Below are 16840 nucleotides of genomic sequence, written 5' to 3' on the forward strand. Positions count from 1 at the left end.
GAGCGTGAGTGTGTGTGGGGTGGGGTGGGGGTCTGCATGCATGCATGCATGCGTGCATGCATGTTCGAACAGGCGCCGCGCATGCGGGAAGTGAATGGGCATGCGTGCATGCATGACCATGCACGCAGCCATGACGAGCGGCACAGGCTTCTGCACCCTAGGTTGACAAGCCAACATGTGATGCACACATTGCTGCCCGCGCACAGGGCCCACACGTTGTCCAGCAGTGCTCCAATCCACCAGAACACAGCTACTGCGGCACGGGCCCTCATGCATCCCTCCCGTCCCTGCCCCTCCCTCCTCATCCGCCAAATTGCGCTATGCCCTCACCGGTCGCTCCAGCATGCGCGGCGCTGTGGGGCTGAGCACCAGCTCGTCATCGATCACCGACGACCCCACGCGCCGCCGCTTGAGCGACATCGACCCCTCCCGCGCCAGCCGCCCGCCGCCGCCGCCGCCGCCGCCACCGCTTGCGCCGGCGCCGCCACCGAAAGTGCCAAACTGCTCGAGGCCCCGCTTGCCAGCCAGCTTGGCCATCGCGTAAGGCCCGAGGCGCACGCCGTTTGGCGCCGCGCTGACCTCAATGCCAAACGCCGCTGCGAGGCGCAGCCGCATGTCTGCCAGCTGCTTCTCGACGACCTCCAGAGAGCCAAACACGGCTGCGGGCTCGGCCTCAAACGCGGCGGGGTCGAAGCCGGGTGGGGCGGGCGCGGGCGGCGCGCCTGCAGCCTGCGCCGCGGAGCGGGCCGCTGGCTGCTGCTGCTGCTGCTGTTGTTGTTGCTGCTGCTGCGGTGTTTGCTGCTGCTGCTGCTGCTGCTGCTGCTGTTGCGGCGGTGGCGGCTGCTGCGGCTGCTGCGGCTGCTGCTGCGCTTGACGCAAGTCGGACTTGTCGGTTCCGTCCGCCGCTGCCTCCCCTGCGACCCCGCCACCGTCGCTGGAAGGCTGCTCCTGCTTGTCCGTGCCTTCCCGCTGCTGCACCTGTCCGAGCTTGTTGTCGGCTGTCTGCGGCCGTGCGGCCGGCTGCAAAGCAAGCGACTCTGCTATGCTGGGCGGTGAGGCGTGCATGGCAAAGAACGGGCTGGCAAGGAGCGCAGGTGTTGTCAGCGCCGCCACGTGCTGTGGAAGCAGCATGCCACCGCGCTGTGCCAGGGCCATGGGGGCCTGGACGTCTGCGCCCGAGCTGCCATTAGCCCCAGTGCCGCCCCCACTGCCTGCACCCCCGGCCCCAGCACCACCGCTGCTGCTGCCCATGCCCGCGCCCGTGCACCCAGTGCCGCCAGCGGCGGCTGCAGCGGCAGCAGCCGCAGCAGCAACAGCGGCAGCACCACTGCGGCTGGCTTGGCAGGGTGCGGCCTTGAGCTGCGTTATGAGGTTTCCCAACTCCAGCAGCCGCAGCTCGAGCCATCTGGCGCGCCACTCAACCGGCCGCCTCACTGCCTTCCACTCGGCCGTGCGGCCGCTTGCCGGCAGCTTTCGCTGCCGAGTGCTGGGGCCTGCTTCCCCACCGTCCCGAGTTGCGCCCTGCTGCTGGTTCCCATTCCCCTCCTGCTGCTGCTGCTGCTGCTGCTGTTGTGCTGAACCTTGCGGCTGCCCAGGTTCCTGCGGCTGCTGCTGTTGCGGCTGCTGCTGTTGCGGCTGCTGCTGTTGCTGCTGTTGCTGCTGCTGCTGCTGCTGTTGCTGCTGCTGCTGCTGCTGCAATTGCTGCCGCTGTTGCTGCTGCTGCTGCTGCTGCTGACCCGCTTCCTGGACCGACTGCTGTTGCGCACGCGCGTCTGTCGACCGCGCAACAGATGGGGCCACCGCCGCAGCCGCTGCTGCCGCCGCCGGTCCCGTGGCAAGCGCATATGGCAGATGCAGCGCCGAAAGGCGCGCTTGCTGCATTACACTGTCCATGCTTGGGTCTGGGGCTTCTCTGAACAGCAGGCCCCAGTCGTTGCTGCCGGGGAGCCGCTCCTCAGGCTCCCACAGCCGCGCCGCCGCAGCAGCATCCTCGTCCGGCGGCGCCGGCATGGCCGCGACGTCCTCCTCTGCACCGCCATTGCCGCCGCCCGCCGCGCGCCCGTCCACGACGCCGGCCTCGCCGTCCTCGCTGCGCGCCGCGCCGCCGTCGAGCGACGTCGTGGCACCGATCAGGACGCCGCTGCTGCGCGCCGGGTCGCCGGCGTCCTTCAGGATCTGCGCCTCCTCCTCTGCCGCCGCGGTGCGCGGGCCCTGGGGGTGCAGCTCGTACAGGGCACGCCGCCCCGCCAGCTCCTCTGCCTGCAAAAGCTTGCGGCCCGCGCGCTGCAGCTGGCCAGCAAGCTTCCACACCTGGCTGTTTGGCGAGTTGAACGTCTTGGCGTTGGTGCAGATGAGCTCAAAGTCGGAGGTGAAGGACCGCCACGTACGGTACTCGCGGGCGCGCAGCTTGTTCTCCATGACGCGGAACGACATGGGGTGCTTGATCTTCTCCGCATAGCCGACGACGCCCACGACAGGCTCCCAAAACACGCGCGGGGGGTCCAGGCCGCGCAGCCTGCGGCAAGCGCAAGGCATGTGACAGCAGCGATGCAGCGCTTCTGACGCAGTCGCTGGCTGCGGCCAGCGCGGGATTCGGCTGCGGGGAACGCACACATTCCGGCCTGTCAGGCACGCTGGGTGTTGTGCGGCACAGCGGGCCGGCGCAGCGGCACAGCACGCCCCAGGGCTCGCCCTGTTGGCGCGAGCCGCACCTGTTTATGATCCCCAACACGACGTCCAGGCCATGCCGCGCGGCCTCAGAGAGCTGGCCCGCGGGCTCTCCCTCCACCATGTTCGCTGGTCGTGGTGGCGTGGCCAAATCGCTTGCTGGCATTTTTCCGCTGCATTGCTAGCTTGAGGTCCGCATGGCGGACCTGCACACCTGACCTCGCCAAGTGTGTGCGGCCAAAGGGGCCGCTGGAGAGCTATCCGCCACAAGCTGTGCCTTCCCCAGGTGCTTGGAACTTGCCCGAGCGGCAGAGCCACCGTGGCTTGCGAGGCCGGTCGTCCGCCAACACTTGAAAACGGTTTGAAAGCGCTTGAAACGTCTCCCGTGTTTGCACAAAATTCACAAAAGCTTTTACATTGATGAACGCTGACCCCCGTTTGTTGCAGCCGTGATCACCAGGGGCGCCAACGAAGGATCTGGCTAGCAAAGCTTAGCCCCTAATCCCGGTCCTGACAGCTGCGTTGGTGGCTTGATTGTCGCTGGGGCTGGGGGCGGTTCCAGCCCTGCCCTGCCGCAGCGCCCTTGCCGCCGCCCGCCGCATCGACGTCCGCCCCAGTTTGCTGCTGCTTCTGCTGCTGCTCCTCCTCCTCCACCTGCTCCAGCACCTGGTTGATGATTTTAGTGACCTCGGTCGTGAACTCCCGCAGCGGTGCTGGGTTCTTGTCTGGATGCCACCTGATGGACCAGTTTGCGGAGGGCGGGTGGGCAAGCTGCTCGGGCAACACCGGGCAACACCGATGACAAGCTGCGTTGCGGCAATACAATAGGGGACAAGCTGCGTTGCGGCAATACAGAAGGGTTATGGCAGCAACGGCTGGGGAATCAGCAGTGGTAATATTGAGATGCGCCCCTGTGGCGTGCAGCGCACGCGCATGCTGGCAGCGAGTGCAGAGTGGGACAGTTCGCACCGCAGCTGCAGAGCCCTGATGCGCCGCCTGCGCTCGTCAGGTTCGCAGCCTGCTGCCTCCCTCATCTCGGCTGTGATGGCGGCCTGCACAGATGCCACGCTGAAAGCACCTGTAGTGAAATGGAAACCATCACATGAGGGGCAACAATTGGATTCTAGAGGGGCTGATGTGCTGGTCAATCAAGCTCCAGCTTGGTCGCCACCAGACTGCCTAGAGCTGTGCGCTACCACCAAGTGCACAAGCCTGGCAACCGCTCCGGCGGTTTGTCGTTGCCTTGCATCTCTCAACTTGCTGTGCGTGGCAACCGCGGGACCCCGGCTTACCCGAGCTTTTTGACTGATCTTGGGCCGCTGCAGCAGCTCGTGCGCTCGCCGCCGCGCTCTCGCTGCGGACCTCCAGTTCCAGCAGTCGCCTGCGCAGCTGCCGGACGTAGAGCGCGCTATCCGCCAGCGTGGCCTGCAGGGTTGTGTCAGGAACATGTCAGGAACATAGCCGCACCTAGTTGGGAACCAGTGAGGCTGGGGCAATTCCTCACCAGCACGTGCCTCAGCTGGTGCAGCACCAGCTTCGTTTGCCAGTGGTGCTTGGCCGGCCCCACAATTTATTCATGCTGCAGATTATGATTCCTCCCACCCTTGTTTGTCTGCACCCCCATCAGAGCACCTGCATCGCATCAATATCTGCATAGGCACCCTGCAGCTCGCCCAATGCCTCGTCCCTGCCATTTGTGAGGTGCGTGCGCATATGCGTGTATGTGTAAGCAAGGGGCCATGTGTGCAGGCACACGCTCCGTTAGGCACCTTCACACATGGGTACGTGTGCACCTGCATTCAGCTCACGTGGTCGTGCGTAAAAAGCACCCTGGACTTGCGGACATCAGGTGTTGCATGGTCATGATTCGCGCGGGATGATTGCGAGGCCACATTCCTTACCGCTGCAAAAGCACGTCCCGCTGCGTTCGCTCAGCCCGCTCGCGCCGCCGCCGCTCCTCCCCTAGCGTGTTCGCCATGCGCTCCTGCGCGAAAGCTGCCTGCAGCTTCTCGGCCTCCAGCAACGCGCTCAACCGCGCAACCTAAAAGTTGGGAATGGCAGCGCAGTGTCGCTTCAAAGCCTTGGCCGCATTTGTAGGCTGTGCATAGCTGTACAGCCACAAGTGTATAGCTGGGCAGCTTTCACGCAAATGCGGAGCTCATCCAAGCCCACAACCATGCGTGCGCACTTGCACCGTCATACTCACAGTCAACATGTGCGAGCGCGCACGATCACACACACACGCGCACACACACACACACACAGAGCAGTATGATACAACGCCAGGCTGTTGAACAAACCTCATGCTGCAGCAGCTGCTCCCTGTCGCGGCTGGCTGCCTGCTGTTCCTGCAGCTCAAAGATTGCCTCCTGAGCCACCTCCATCCTGCAGGGGCATGGTGCGCACGTCCAGAGGACCCAACACCAATGCAATTGATCACTACGGCACCTTGTCAACCGGCACACACAAATTACATGGTTAGTATAAAGTACCTTTGCACCGCACAGTCGGGAACAGATCGGGCGAGGTGCGGGCTCACAATTCTTCTTGTTCAGTGCGCTGCGCCTCAGCCAGCGACAGCCGCTCAGCCAGCAGCTGCGAGCGCCGCTCCACATTTGAAAGGGCGGAAGCAAGCAGGTCGAAGCGCTCCTCCATGAGGTCGCCTGGCGGCTGCAGGCATGACCCTGCGCCTGCTGCACGCAAGGGTGGGATGTGATGCACAGTGCGTGGCTTTGGTTGCGCACAAAATCCGTTGGCAGGTGTGTGCATGTGCACATGCACACATCAGGCGCCCTCACACAGCTGCCGTGCTGCCGTAAGAGCTTCAGCATGTCTGGCCACATGCAAGAGCATGCTGGTCTACGGCTGCTTGTGCGTTGCGTTTGAAGGCGACTTGCTGCGCACCCTGACCCAGCGGCGGCGAAAGCGGTGGCGCTGCGCAGGCTGTCATCCCTGAAGCTGGAGTCAATCAATTTAACACTCTAGCAGGATTATGGAAGGACCTGAACGCTTATCGCTGCGGCTCGTTTGTGGAAGCGATGATTTTGAGTTTGAGAAACAGAGAAGCTCTATATGCGCGCTGTGAGGAGTCGATGTATACTTTGACAGTGAAGAATGTAAGGAACTTGACAGTGCAGTCGCTAAACTTTTTTCCGCCTAATCTCAGATCTGTCATAGACCAGAGGACAATGATGTACGCCACGTGGGCCTTCTTATGGTCCCTTGCCATCTATTTAGTATTTTTATTTATATCCATCACTGCCACAGCGTGCTGCACCGCAACGCCTTTGCATCGCTCGGCCCCCAGTCAACAACAAGTGTTGCAACGGTCAACAGAGGCCCTGTATCTATGACAATACATGCGCATGCAAGCCGTTCAAGCAACATACGGGAGGTTGCCACTGCTAGTGGCTTCAATGGTGCATGAGCAATCAGGGGCAGAGGAGCAGGCAGTGAGCAATGCAAAGAAATCCAGGCTGCAGTCGTATGACGACGACGCAAGCGCGCCTGTGTTGGTTGACACCTACTTGAAATTGCAGGCGTTGCAGGCTGCACTTGTCGTGGCGTGTGCTTCAGCTTTGAGCTTTTGCGTAGGTGCGGAGGACATCCAACTACTTTGCTGAGCAGCCCGGCCCGTTCCAGGGGCAGCGCTGCAAGCATTGTATGATGAACAAGTGCAGCTCACTTTCCAATACAGCCTGATGAGGTGTGTGGCCTCCTTCACACTGGCAATTTTGCATGTGGGTTGGCGCCCAATGCTGGGAGGTGGTTATTTCACCACGCTGAAGGCACGCCTGGGTAAATGATGCGTGCACTCGCCCAGCCCAAACGTCCAACTACTAAGGGAAGGCGGCCCCTCTTTGACTATAATGTTTTCGCCATACAGTAGTCAAGGGCTGCAGAACAATTCTCATAGCATGATCAAGTTCATGTTGATGGACGCCGCAACCCCCGTTTACCTTACTACCTGCCAGGGGCGAAGCAAATGCCTGGTCGGCTGCAGCTAGGATCGCTGTCAGCATCGCTGCAGGCATGAAGTGCTGTGCAGCTCCACCATACCCATACATGGCTCACTTCACATCACTGGGCCTTTCGGAGCTTTGACAGGCATGCTCTTCGCTTCTACGCTAGATCACCACTTGCAATGTGGTGTGTGTTTATGAATCATTGATCGTTTTTGAGTCCTATACAGGATACCCGTGCTCAGAATCGTTTGGCCCGCGTGGTCTTCATCCCTTCGTGGGCACCGCTTGACCAGACGTGCACTGCACCCAAACGAGCAAAGTCATATAGATCATGGATCCTAATGGTCCTTCAGAGACTGCGGAGGACACCACGGTAGCGGGCACCAGCGCCGCTGCGGATGCGCGACAGCTGCAGCAGATTGAGCCGCAGCCCGATCGCGATGCCGCTGCACTGGCAGCACTCTCGACGACGATGGGTCCCGACCACCCATTGCTGCAGCGTGCCCAGCGCGCGCTCAAGCAGCAGCTGGAAACAAAGCGCACGCAGCTGGATGGGGAGCTCAAGGAGAAGCGCAACGCGCTCAAGGTGGGGTCCGACAGCAGCATCAGGCGCATCCCCCCCCCAAAGGGCTCGTGCTTGCAGCATCTCTCAGCTGGGAAGCGCATGCCTTTGCTATCCCACGCCTTCTTGAAACCTTGCACTGTCAACGCTGCACGTTCCTGATCCCGTGGTGACCGCCGTGCCGGCACCGAGCGCAGCGGACGCAGCAGCAGCGCGAGGCGGTCGGCGTGGAGCTGTACGGCTACCAGCAGACGCTTGCCCGGCTGCAGCTGGCGCTGGAAAAGGCGCAGGACAGCTACACGGAGATCAACACCACACGGTGCGCTGCTGACAGCTATGTGTCATATATATGCATCGTGGGTCGCCGGGCGGGCCGCATGGTTTCTTGGGTAGGTGGGGGGGAAGGTCGCTGCGGCAAAGTCCAGCACCGGTTCACATTGTTGGCTCGTCAGGGGACATGCCAGGCTCATACAACGTTGAAACGTAGCGAATTTCTGAGCAGCGCGGACGCAGGTCAAGGCAGGCGGTTACTCAGCGCCGCGCACGCAACGCAGGCAGGAGGTGGAGGCTGAGCTGGCGGCGAAACGGGAGGAGCTGCAGGGGGGTGAGGCGGCCGCCAAGCAGGAGCGCGAGCAGGCGGAGCGCCACCAGCGAGAGCTGGACCGCCTGGGCGCAACCCTCAAGCAGGTGGAGGCCTACAACGAGCAGGTGAGGCGCGGTTGCTGATAGGTGGGGGATGCGGGGCGGCCTTGGGTGGGAGGGTGCAGGGGCGAGCGGACGGGGTAACTGGTGATGAGCCATCATGTGAGGGTGCGCCGTGTTCAGCCGAAGGCCCTTCTTGCCCGCTCAGCTGTCGTTGGAGAGAGAAAAGGGACCAGTTGAACCAAGTGCGCCGATGGCAAAGCTTGCATGCACGTGCCCATGCGCGACGTGCATGGCCTGCAATGTGCCCCGTGATGCACTCAGCACGGCTTGCACCCATGCGCACACGCACCCACCATACCCCGCCCCCAGGTCAAGGGTGACATCGCCGTCACAAAGCGCGCGGCGTACGCGGCAGAGGAGGCGGTGCAGCGGCTGGAGAAGGAGAAGCAGCGGCAGGATTTCCTGATCGAGGGCCTGCAGGTGGGCCAAGGGGTTGAGGACGCCGACACATGGAGGGGAAACAGGAAACAAGTAAACGTGCAGGGCGCGCCCGCTGCACATGAGAGGGGCACAGGATGCGGGATTGCACGGGTGGACGGCGGGAGCGTCGGCAGCAGTGGACGGCGCACGCGACGTGGGTAGAGCGTTCACACACAAGAAATAGTGAGCAGCTCGCAGCGTGTCATGAAGCAGGAGGCCTGCGCTCAACATGCCGCCCCGCGGCCTGCCTTGAAACCCCGCGTCCAAGCGCAGGGCACGCTGCGGTCGCTGCACCAGCAGCTGACGCTGCACGACACACAGCTGGAGGCGCAAAAGCGCGAGACGCGAGCTGCGCGCGAGACGCTTGCAGAGGTGCGGCGCCGGGCGGGCCAGGCGGGCCGGGCGGGCGGGCGGGGGGACCACCGAGCAGGCAAGGGAGCTGGTCGCCCGTCGCAGCACCAGGGCAGCCCCGCGGACATGCTTTTGCGCTGTACTGCAGCATGGGTCTGACTGCAACCCCAAATCGCACCAATCTCGTCAACAGGCCGAGTCGGATATGGAGGGGGTCCACTTTGAGAAGAAGCAGCTGCTTGCGCAGTGGAAGAGCAGCCTCACAGCCATCCAGAGGTGCGCCTTGAGCACATGTGGGCTGCGCCGCCCCTTCCGCCAACTCTTGCCCCCCTTTCCCTATGCTGGAAAATCCAGACAGCACCACCATATGCAGCAGCAGTCCACCGCGTGTGCCCTCGGCACTCCTTTGCTGCAGTGTACACGCATCCTTGGATTAGGATTAGGATTTCTACAAGATCCCGCGGTCGCCCGCTCCTGGAGCCATCCAGGCTCATGGGATATGACTTGGCACTCAAGCGCTGTCGCAAGCGCTTCCCCGGCCCCTGCCGCATGCAGGCGCGACGAGGCGCTCGCGGCGATCCAGGAGGCGATGCGCCAGCAGCAAGAGCAGGAGCTCGCCATAGCCACTGAGATGGCTGGGTTCAAAAAGGACATCGCGAAGCAGCAGGTGGGCCGGGGGCACCGCTTGGTACGAGCATCAACTCAGCATGTCGGAAGGCCGTCGCACGTGGTTGGAGGAGCGCGAGATGGCGGGCGACAGGACGGCACCTCGTGATCAAATGTCCCATATGTGCGTGCGGCGGCGCTCTCTTGAAAGCTGCCAATCTTGTGAATTTCAAAACTGCGGCGGCCGCAGATTGCAAACGAGCAGCTGAGCTCGGTGGCACGGAAGGTGGAGGGTGAGGCTGACATGGTGTCGCGGCAGGTGAGCGGCCGCGACCAATGGTGTGTTCTGCAAACCCTAGGGTGGCGGGGGTGGCGAGAGACAGCTGCAGGGTGGTGAGAAGCCCGACAGAGTGAAATCGCACACCTGCATATCAGCCACTGTATTCCGTGCTGCCGGAGCAGCAGGGCTGGCCCTGTCAAAGCCAGTTGGCTGACTTGTCGGGCTGCCAAATGTTGCTCAGGACGCCGGTGACGTTTCAACCCTGGACCCGCAATTCTTCAGGTCTCTGGCTTTGTTGAGCGCCAAGAGCGGCTGAGCGAAGAAATAGACAAGCTGGCCAGGAGCCTGGAGGAGACGGAGGAGCGGCTGAGGCGCTCAGGGCTGGAGGGCAAGGTGCGCGCAGCAACACGCCACGTGCTTCTGGGACAGCCGTGCGTGCGATTTCGGCGGACGCAGTGCACAAGTGCTGACAGCCAACACCTGGACTGGGGCTGCTTAATTATTTGGTCACGTGCATGACCAAGCAAGGCTAGTGGCATTGTGAAAGCACCTCCCAATGCTGTGTGGTCCGGCGCCCGCTGCGCACGCACGCGGGCGTGCTTGCCGCGCAGGCGCTGGCGCAGGAGGCAGGGTCTGTCGACCGCGCCGTGCAGCGCGCGCACCTGGACGCGCGCGCCCTGGAGGAGGAGGGCCTGAGGGCGCTCAGCGAGGCGACCACCGCCGAGAAGAGCAGCGCCAAGACGGCCGCCGACATCAAGGGTGAACAGGGTTTGGGGCGCGTGGTTGGGGATACCAGCCTGAGCTCGTGCGACATGGGAAACGGCATGATGATGCTGGAGCTTGCTCTAGGCAATGGGGTGCACGGCTGTTGTAGTGAACGCACCCTGGCGCATGTTGCCCCAAGAACACACCTGCCGCATCTCCTTGCCCCCCCTGTACGTCCCAAAGCAAGGCTCCTCTAGCCCCAACCAACAGCAAACCTTGCCTGCACTTTCCTTGCTGCCTTGACATCTTCCTCACAAACTGCACAGCGCTGCGAGAGGGGTGCGACAAGGAGGAGCTGCGGATAGCTGACGTCCAGAACGAGCTGGCCAAGCTGCAGGTGCGCGTGGTTGATGCTGCGGGGTGAGGGAGGCGCAGCCAGCAGACCTGATTGTTGACCATTTCCAGCTGCATGCGTGCCGTGCTTCAGCCTGCGTGTGAGCGCCCATGTCCCAGCAGCCTACGCAGGGGTTGGGCTATGAGCCCAACCTCACAGGATCAGCCCAGGGCTCTCCGAGTACCACGGCAGCCTGCTTCGGTGCTCCAGCCGAACACCTTTCATCCACGAGCGCGTACGTCGGTCCTTGGAGCTGCTGCAAGACCCCGCTTTGTCCACGCCGCATCCCCCTCCCCCACCATGCAAACAGGTGGACATGCTGAACACGGAGGCGCACAACGGCCGCCTGGGTGAGGCGCTGCAGCTGCTGGAGTCAGAGCTGAAGGACAAGGTTGGTGTACGGTTGTGGGGGGGGGGGAGGGGCGTGAGCAGGTGCTAGTTCTGTTGGAGCGAGGTGATGGTGGGTGCAGGAGAGCTGAGGAGCACCTCTAGGGCTGGTGTTGTCTCGATCCCCCCCTACTTGGGCCGTCCTCACTGCCGATGCCAGATTAGTAAAGCGCCATCGACGCTGCATGCCGTAAGAGATCATCTGATGGTACCGCTTTGCCACGCCGTGTTGCTGCTCCCTGTTCCGCGAGTCCCCACATCCCATGCTCACCGGGCGTCGTGCAACACTGCGCTTGCGACTCCCACGGCCGCACCCTGCAGGAGGCCGCTGTGGCGAAGTTTGAGCAGGAGATGAAGCGGCGCGCGGACGAGATCGAGCGCAAGACGCGCGAGATCGACACTCTGAACCGCAAGTACGAGAGGATGGTGGCCGCGCAGCCCGGTAAGACGTCGGCGTGGCGCAAGGCGAGATCGCTGCCTGCCTGACGGGGGCAAGGACTGGGCGGGCGGCAGGCCATGCAAATCAGGGGGGCTCGTTTGCTGGCATGAGCGCGAGAGCAGCTGCTTTTGGATCTTCTTGATGAAGCCAGAGCTTGCGCATTTGGAAGGATCGGAAAGGTGTGAGTCACTGCACACAAGGCACGTGCCCTCTTACACACACATGTGCGCAGAGGCGGTCAACACGGGCCCGCTGGAGGCCACCATCACGTCTTTGACCCGGGAGATTGACGCCAAGGGGGGCGAGGGGCGCGAACTGCAGCGGCGGTGGATTGCCAAGCAGACGGAGCTGGTCACGCTGCAGGTGGGCCCACACGCGCCCGCCCTGGAGCCTGCTTGGCTGCGAAAGTATGTCCAAGCCTGGAGAATGCGATCCGTCAACGCCCCAGGAGCATTTCAGATCATAATGTCATTGATGTCATTGATAACTTCTGACTGCTTTGGACAGACAACCCACAGGACAGCATGAAATTCTGAACAAGTGCAGCCTGACCTGGACCATCCCGGCAACGCGCCTGCCAAAACCGCTCTGGCCCCCAACGCTGCAGGGCGAAAACGCGCGTCTGGAGGAGCTGCTGCTGCGTCGCAAGGCCGAGGTGACGGTGCTGACTCAGCGGCGCGTGCGGCTGGAGCAGCAGTTGGAGCACCACGACAGGGAGGCGCGCGCGCTGCGCACCGCCGGCTACAGGCTGCAGGTGGGTACGCTCGGACTACGTTGCAATCAAAACCCTCAAACACAGCCGTGCTCACGCGCTGACATGATTAAATGCCAGGGTGAACAAGTCATCAGCAATCACCGCGCTCTCATCGCACAGGATGGTGCAACGTAGCTGCACGCACTCAGTCAATGCGCGTGTTGCGACCCGACGCCCTCTGCTGCAGGTTGAGCTGCAGCGCGTTGACGGCTTGATAGCGCAGCACGCGGGGCTCAAGGCGGTGCTGCAGGAGGAGCAGCTGCAGCTGCAGGCGAGTGTGCAGAGAGGGCCATGTGCGGCACCCATCATATCCATTAGGGTGGGGTAGTTGGCCGTCGTGGCAGCCGGGCTGTTGACTAGCATCAGGGAGTCACCGAGGCAGACTTTTTGCTGCACCTCCTAGAGTCATGGTGGACTGCTGCCGTGCATGCCGGGACCCTTCTCCCGCTTCAGCTGTCCTGCTCTCACCTTCCCACGCCCCAGGGTCGCGTGATGCGGGAGCTGCAGGAAATGGAGGAGGAGGCGGCCAGGCTGGGCACTGGCATTGACGAGGGCACTGCAAACAAGCGGCAGCTGGTGGCAGGTGAGTACTGCGAGTGTTGGGTTCAAAAACTGAACGAAGCTGCCGCACCACAATACCAATCCTCTGCTCCCGTTCTGAAAGTTGCGACACATTCTGCGACAAAAGCATGCATGGATGTGTGTCAGCATGCAAGCGTGCAGGCGCGCGCGCGTGCGCACGCGTGCGTGCGTGCGTGCGCACGCATGCGCACACACATACACACACGCACATATTCCTCCCTCCTTCCAAAAACCACAAACATCCACAAACTATTCTTTTGTGCCTACTTCAGATCTGGTGGAGGTGGAGCGTCAGATCATGCTGTGGGAGCGCAAGATCCAGCTGGAGAAGGAGATGCAGGTGGGGGAGGGGGCGAGCTACGTTTGTGGAGGCGGGGCCTGAAAACAACAAATTCACACCAGACGCCACAGCACCCCAGGTCTTGCAGTGTGCTTGTGAGAGTGATCATGAACCAAGCGGTCCCCTCGGCCAGCACAGCTTGCTGAATCCACGCCTCTCAAACGCACGCCTCTCCCACCACCCCGCAGGAGGTGCTCGACCCCAGTGTGGGCGAGGGCGTCGTGCAGGCGGTGCAGAAGGAGGTGCACCGCATGCAGATGCGCCACGCGGAGCTGCTGCGGCTGCAGGAGCGCCTCATGCAGGCGCGCGCAGGGCCGCATCGGGCTGATTGGGCCGTGGCGCTTCTCTGCATGCTTGGCAGGGTCTGCGCAGCCGGCGCTTCAACTGTCTCAATCGGTTGACCCTGACTTGCCGCCTGACTGCCCCGCGCGTGGACTCAACAGGAAGCTGCTTGCCATCCATCCCTGGTGCCTGCTTCGCATCCCTCACCTCTTTCCAGCCCATGCAGAAGCCTTGCCCCCCGCCTTCCCACCAACCTCTCAGGAGCTGGAGCGGGCGCTGTCAAAGCACGAGATAATCGGCGTCAAGAAGGCGGCGCAGAAGTCCACCCGTGGCAAGGGCGCGGGCGCTGCCGAGTCGCAGGTGCGCTCGACACCAAATTCGCATTGAGACAGGGTGGCGCCTGCCATCCCCCACGGAGCAGCCCTCGAAAAGACACACGACCTAAGCTATACTCTACCACAGTATACCTCTGCGATCACGCCGTTGTACTATTCGCTACAGGCCAAGCGGTCAATCGGCGACCTGCAGCGCATGCTGCGGGATGCTGAGCGCGACGCGGCGGCGGCCGAGGAGCGCGTGCGGGCGCTCGAGGAGCAGCACGCTGTGCTCGCTGGGGAGCAGGAGGCCGCCGGCGGCAGCTGTGGGGAGCTGCAGGGGCGGCAGGAGGACCTGCGGCGGCGCGTGGCAGCGGCGGCAGCGGAGAGGTGCGTCTGCGTGCAGCCTGGCAATTCCTAGTCACCCGGACGTCGGGGCATGCGACTGCCCAGCAGTGTTTCCAACAAAAACAATCATAATGCACATTGCTGCGTGCTACCTCACTGGCATGGGACGTATTTCCACGTTTACGAAAAGCTGGCCATGTCTCAGGTTGCGTGCAGGTAGATGACGTTTCAGCTGCAGCATTGTGCAGACGACCAGTCCATACCGCTCCTCACATGTGCCTCCCCAACAATCCTGCTCGCAGGCACCGCGCCCTCCTCATCACCGCTTCGCAGCAGCGGCTGGCCCGGCGCTACGAGGACGCGCGCGCGGGGCGCCTCAAGCCCAGCCCCGCCGCCAGCGGCGGCGGCGCGGACGCCGAGACGCAGCTGGCTACTGACCTGGCAAGAACGGAGGAGCGGCGCGCGCGGCTTGCGGCAGCGCTGGCGGATGCGGCGGCGCAGGCGCCCCATCTGGCAGAGGAGGTTGACCGCGTGCTGGCTCACCAGGCAGCGGCCGAGGCAGCTGTGCAGGCATGCGCCGGGGCCGGCGGCGCCGGGCGGCCGAGCGAGTAACGCGGGGCTGTGCCGGCTGATGCGTGGCTGCACTGCAGTCGCATGGGCTGCGCGAGCGTTGTGGGCGTGCGTCGGGTTTGCGCCTTGTTTGCGCGTGTCGTGGCTGGGCAACGGGATCTTGGCTTGGCAGTGGGGCACAGCAACAAAAACCTGTGCACCGCTACCCCAAAAGCAAGGCACGTTTTGGTGTCAGCTGCCGCCACTCACTCTGTCAATCCAGGGAGCCCAGCTGCTGCCGAGTGTCGGGCAACGGGGCACGTCTCTCGTGGCAGCTGATAAGAGTCCATTTCCAACCGTGACTGCAGCTAGCAGGACGTTACACGTGCCCCGTGCCCTGCTGAGCCAGCTGAGTGGCGGCAACAATCGCCGCATTGTAAGCCGCGTGCCCCAGGAGCGGCGCCAGCAGGTTGCCGCGCGCAGACACACAGGCCGTGCCGAGCGCGGCGCCGAGCAGCAGCTGAGGCAGGAGCTGCTCCGGGGGGTGGGCAGCCGCAAACAGCAACGACGACGCAGCCACCTAGGGACATGCAGCAAGGGAGAGCAAGGGCGGCCATGACGCTGCGGGCTTGTCGCGTGCCACACCAAGGTACGCCACGCTGCTCAATCAAGCATGCAGCTGTGTGGAAATGGGAGCAGCATGGGAGCGCGACACTCACCGCGGTCAAAGGCCGCATCCACTTGGTTAGGGTGGGCAGCACGTACCCCCGGAAGAACAGCTCTTCAGAGGCAGGGGCCAGGGCCACTGCACCGATCGCGGACAGGGCCGCGGCGGCTGCGCCTTGGGTTGGCAGCGCCCGGGGCAGATCCGCTGTGTTGGGTGGGTGGGCGCGAGGACAGGCGTGAAGCATTTCGGCGGAGCGCAGGTGAACGGTGTCCCAGAAGCTTCAGGGAGAAACTTGCACCCAATGCTTGAAGCATTGGGTGCAGAGTTCCTGGAGTGACTCGACTCAGTACAAGCCCCGCCCTCAAGCTTGCAATTCTTCATCTTGCCTGCTGCGCCCATGCCCGCGTCCGAGGGCGCAACCTGCGCCGCAGCGGCAACCACCAGCGCGACGCCGGCCAGGGCCGCCGCAGCCGCCGCCGCGCCAACGAGGGCGCTCCGGCCGTCTGCTCTCAAGGTGAACCAGGGCTCGGGCAGCGGCCGGTGGGGGGCGGTGGCGGCGGCAAGGAGGCCTGCTGTGGCGGCCAGCTGGAGCAGCTGCGCCACCAACAAGAGGGCCTCCTGTGGAACGACACGTTTGCAGGTGGCCAGGGACGTTCAAGAGCGGCGCATGGGTGAGGCCGTGCCTGCTTGGCTGCATCGCGGCGATCGGTGGCGGAGGGTTTACAGAAGCCCCTGCCCAGAGCACAGCATGCTGACAAAACATGGCCTTCAGGTGGCTGGTGTGCCTCCGCAACCCTGAATCTCAGGCCGCACCTTCTCCAAAGGGGGCAGGTCTGCCAGCCCGCCGAGGCCCTGCAGCGCGGCGGCCGTCGAAAGGACTAGTGCAGGAATGGACTGGTTGGCCACCCAGACCAGCCCAGTGGTCTGGACTGCAGACCAGACGTTCCAGGGCACCGGCCAGAGCGGCTGCGGGGCCCCATCCTTGCTGCTGCTGCCGTCGCCGCCGTCGCTCTCGCTGCTGCCTGCGCCTGCTCTGCTGGTGGAGAGGCCCGTATTTGTTTGGGCGGTGGCCGCTGCCGGCTGCTGCGCCGCTGCTGATGATGAAGGGGCCAGGTCAGGTGCGACCCCCGGGGCTCGGGTGCTTGAGGTGCCGTCGACCTGCGGGGTGCTGGCGTCTGGCCCAGCTCCAAGTGCACCCTGCGATCCATGAGCAGCCCGCCGTGTTGATGTTGCAATGGCGCAGTCGTCACATTGCCTGGCTGACGTGGCTGGGGGCGCTGGCATCTTTGGCTCACCCGGCGCAGCACGAGGTGGCGCTGGATGCGGCCTGCAGGCGGCAGTTTTGGGGTGCCCACTGCCGCCGCAGCCATGTGCAAATGGATCAGCGCGATTTTCGGCATCCCTTGATAGAAAGCTTCTATACGGTGCAAAAAACAATCAGATCGAGCTGGCACGTTTGCCGCTCGCATGTGCCAGCGTACTTATCACGTACGAAACACGTACAACTGAACACCACTGAATGT

At 63.4% G+C, this 16840-nt stretch overlaps 2 protein-coding genes across 2 annotated transcripts in view; one reads left to right on the forward strand and one right to left on the reverse strand.

Moving 5' to 3' along the window:
• Positions 1-2833, reverse strand: part of MNEG_0141 (Bromodomain-containing protein 9) — a gene marked incomplete at both ends in the record, with an annotated part of 4539 nt that extends 1706 nt beyond the window's left edge. The window contains 3 exons of the mRNA XM_014051382.1: positions 331-998; positions 1506-2515; positions 2712-2833. Coding sequence (XP_013906836.1) covers positions 331-998; positions 1506-2515; positions 2712-2833 — 1800 coding nt within the window. The remainder of the gene's footprint in view (positions 1-330; positions 999-1505; positions 2516-2711) is intronic.
• A 4130-nt stretch (positions 2834-6963) lies between these two features.
• Positions 6964-14713, forward strand: MNEG_0142 (Coiled-coil domain-containing protein 40; the record flags this gene model as incomplete). Its single annotated transcript, XM_014051383.1, has 22 exons — positions 6964-7218; positions 7392-7513; positions 7749-7902; positions 8209-8319; positions 8593-8691; positions 8864-8946; positions 9226-9337; positions 9527-9595; positions 9839-9949; positions 10168-10315; positions 10588-10658; positions 10966-11046; positions 11364-11484; positions 11714-11844; positions 12089-12235; positions 12423-12512; positions 12719-12818; positions 13090-13157; positions 13346-13519; positions 13701-13799; positions 13941-14143; positions 14404-14713. The coding sequence occupies 22 exons, from the start codon at positions 6964-6966 to the stop codon at positions 14711-14713; spliced, it is 2859 nt and encodes a 952-aa protein (XP_013906837.1).
• Positions 14714-16840: the final 2127 nt, after the last annotated feature.

Source organism: Monoraphidium neglectum (assembly GCF_000611645.1).
Source record: "Monoraphidium neglectum strain SAG 48.87 unplaced genomic scaffold scaffold00009, whole genome shotgun sequence".
Taxonomy (NCBI): Eukaryota; Viridiplantae; Chlorophyta; class Chlorophyceae; order Sphaeropleales; family Selenastraceae; genus Monoraphidium; species Monoraphidium neglectum.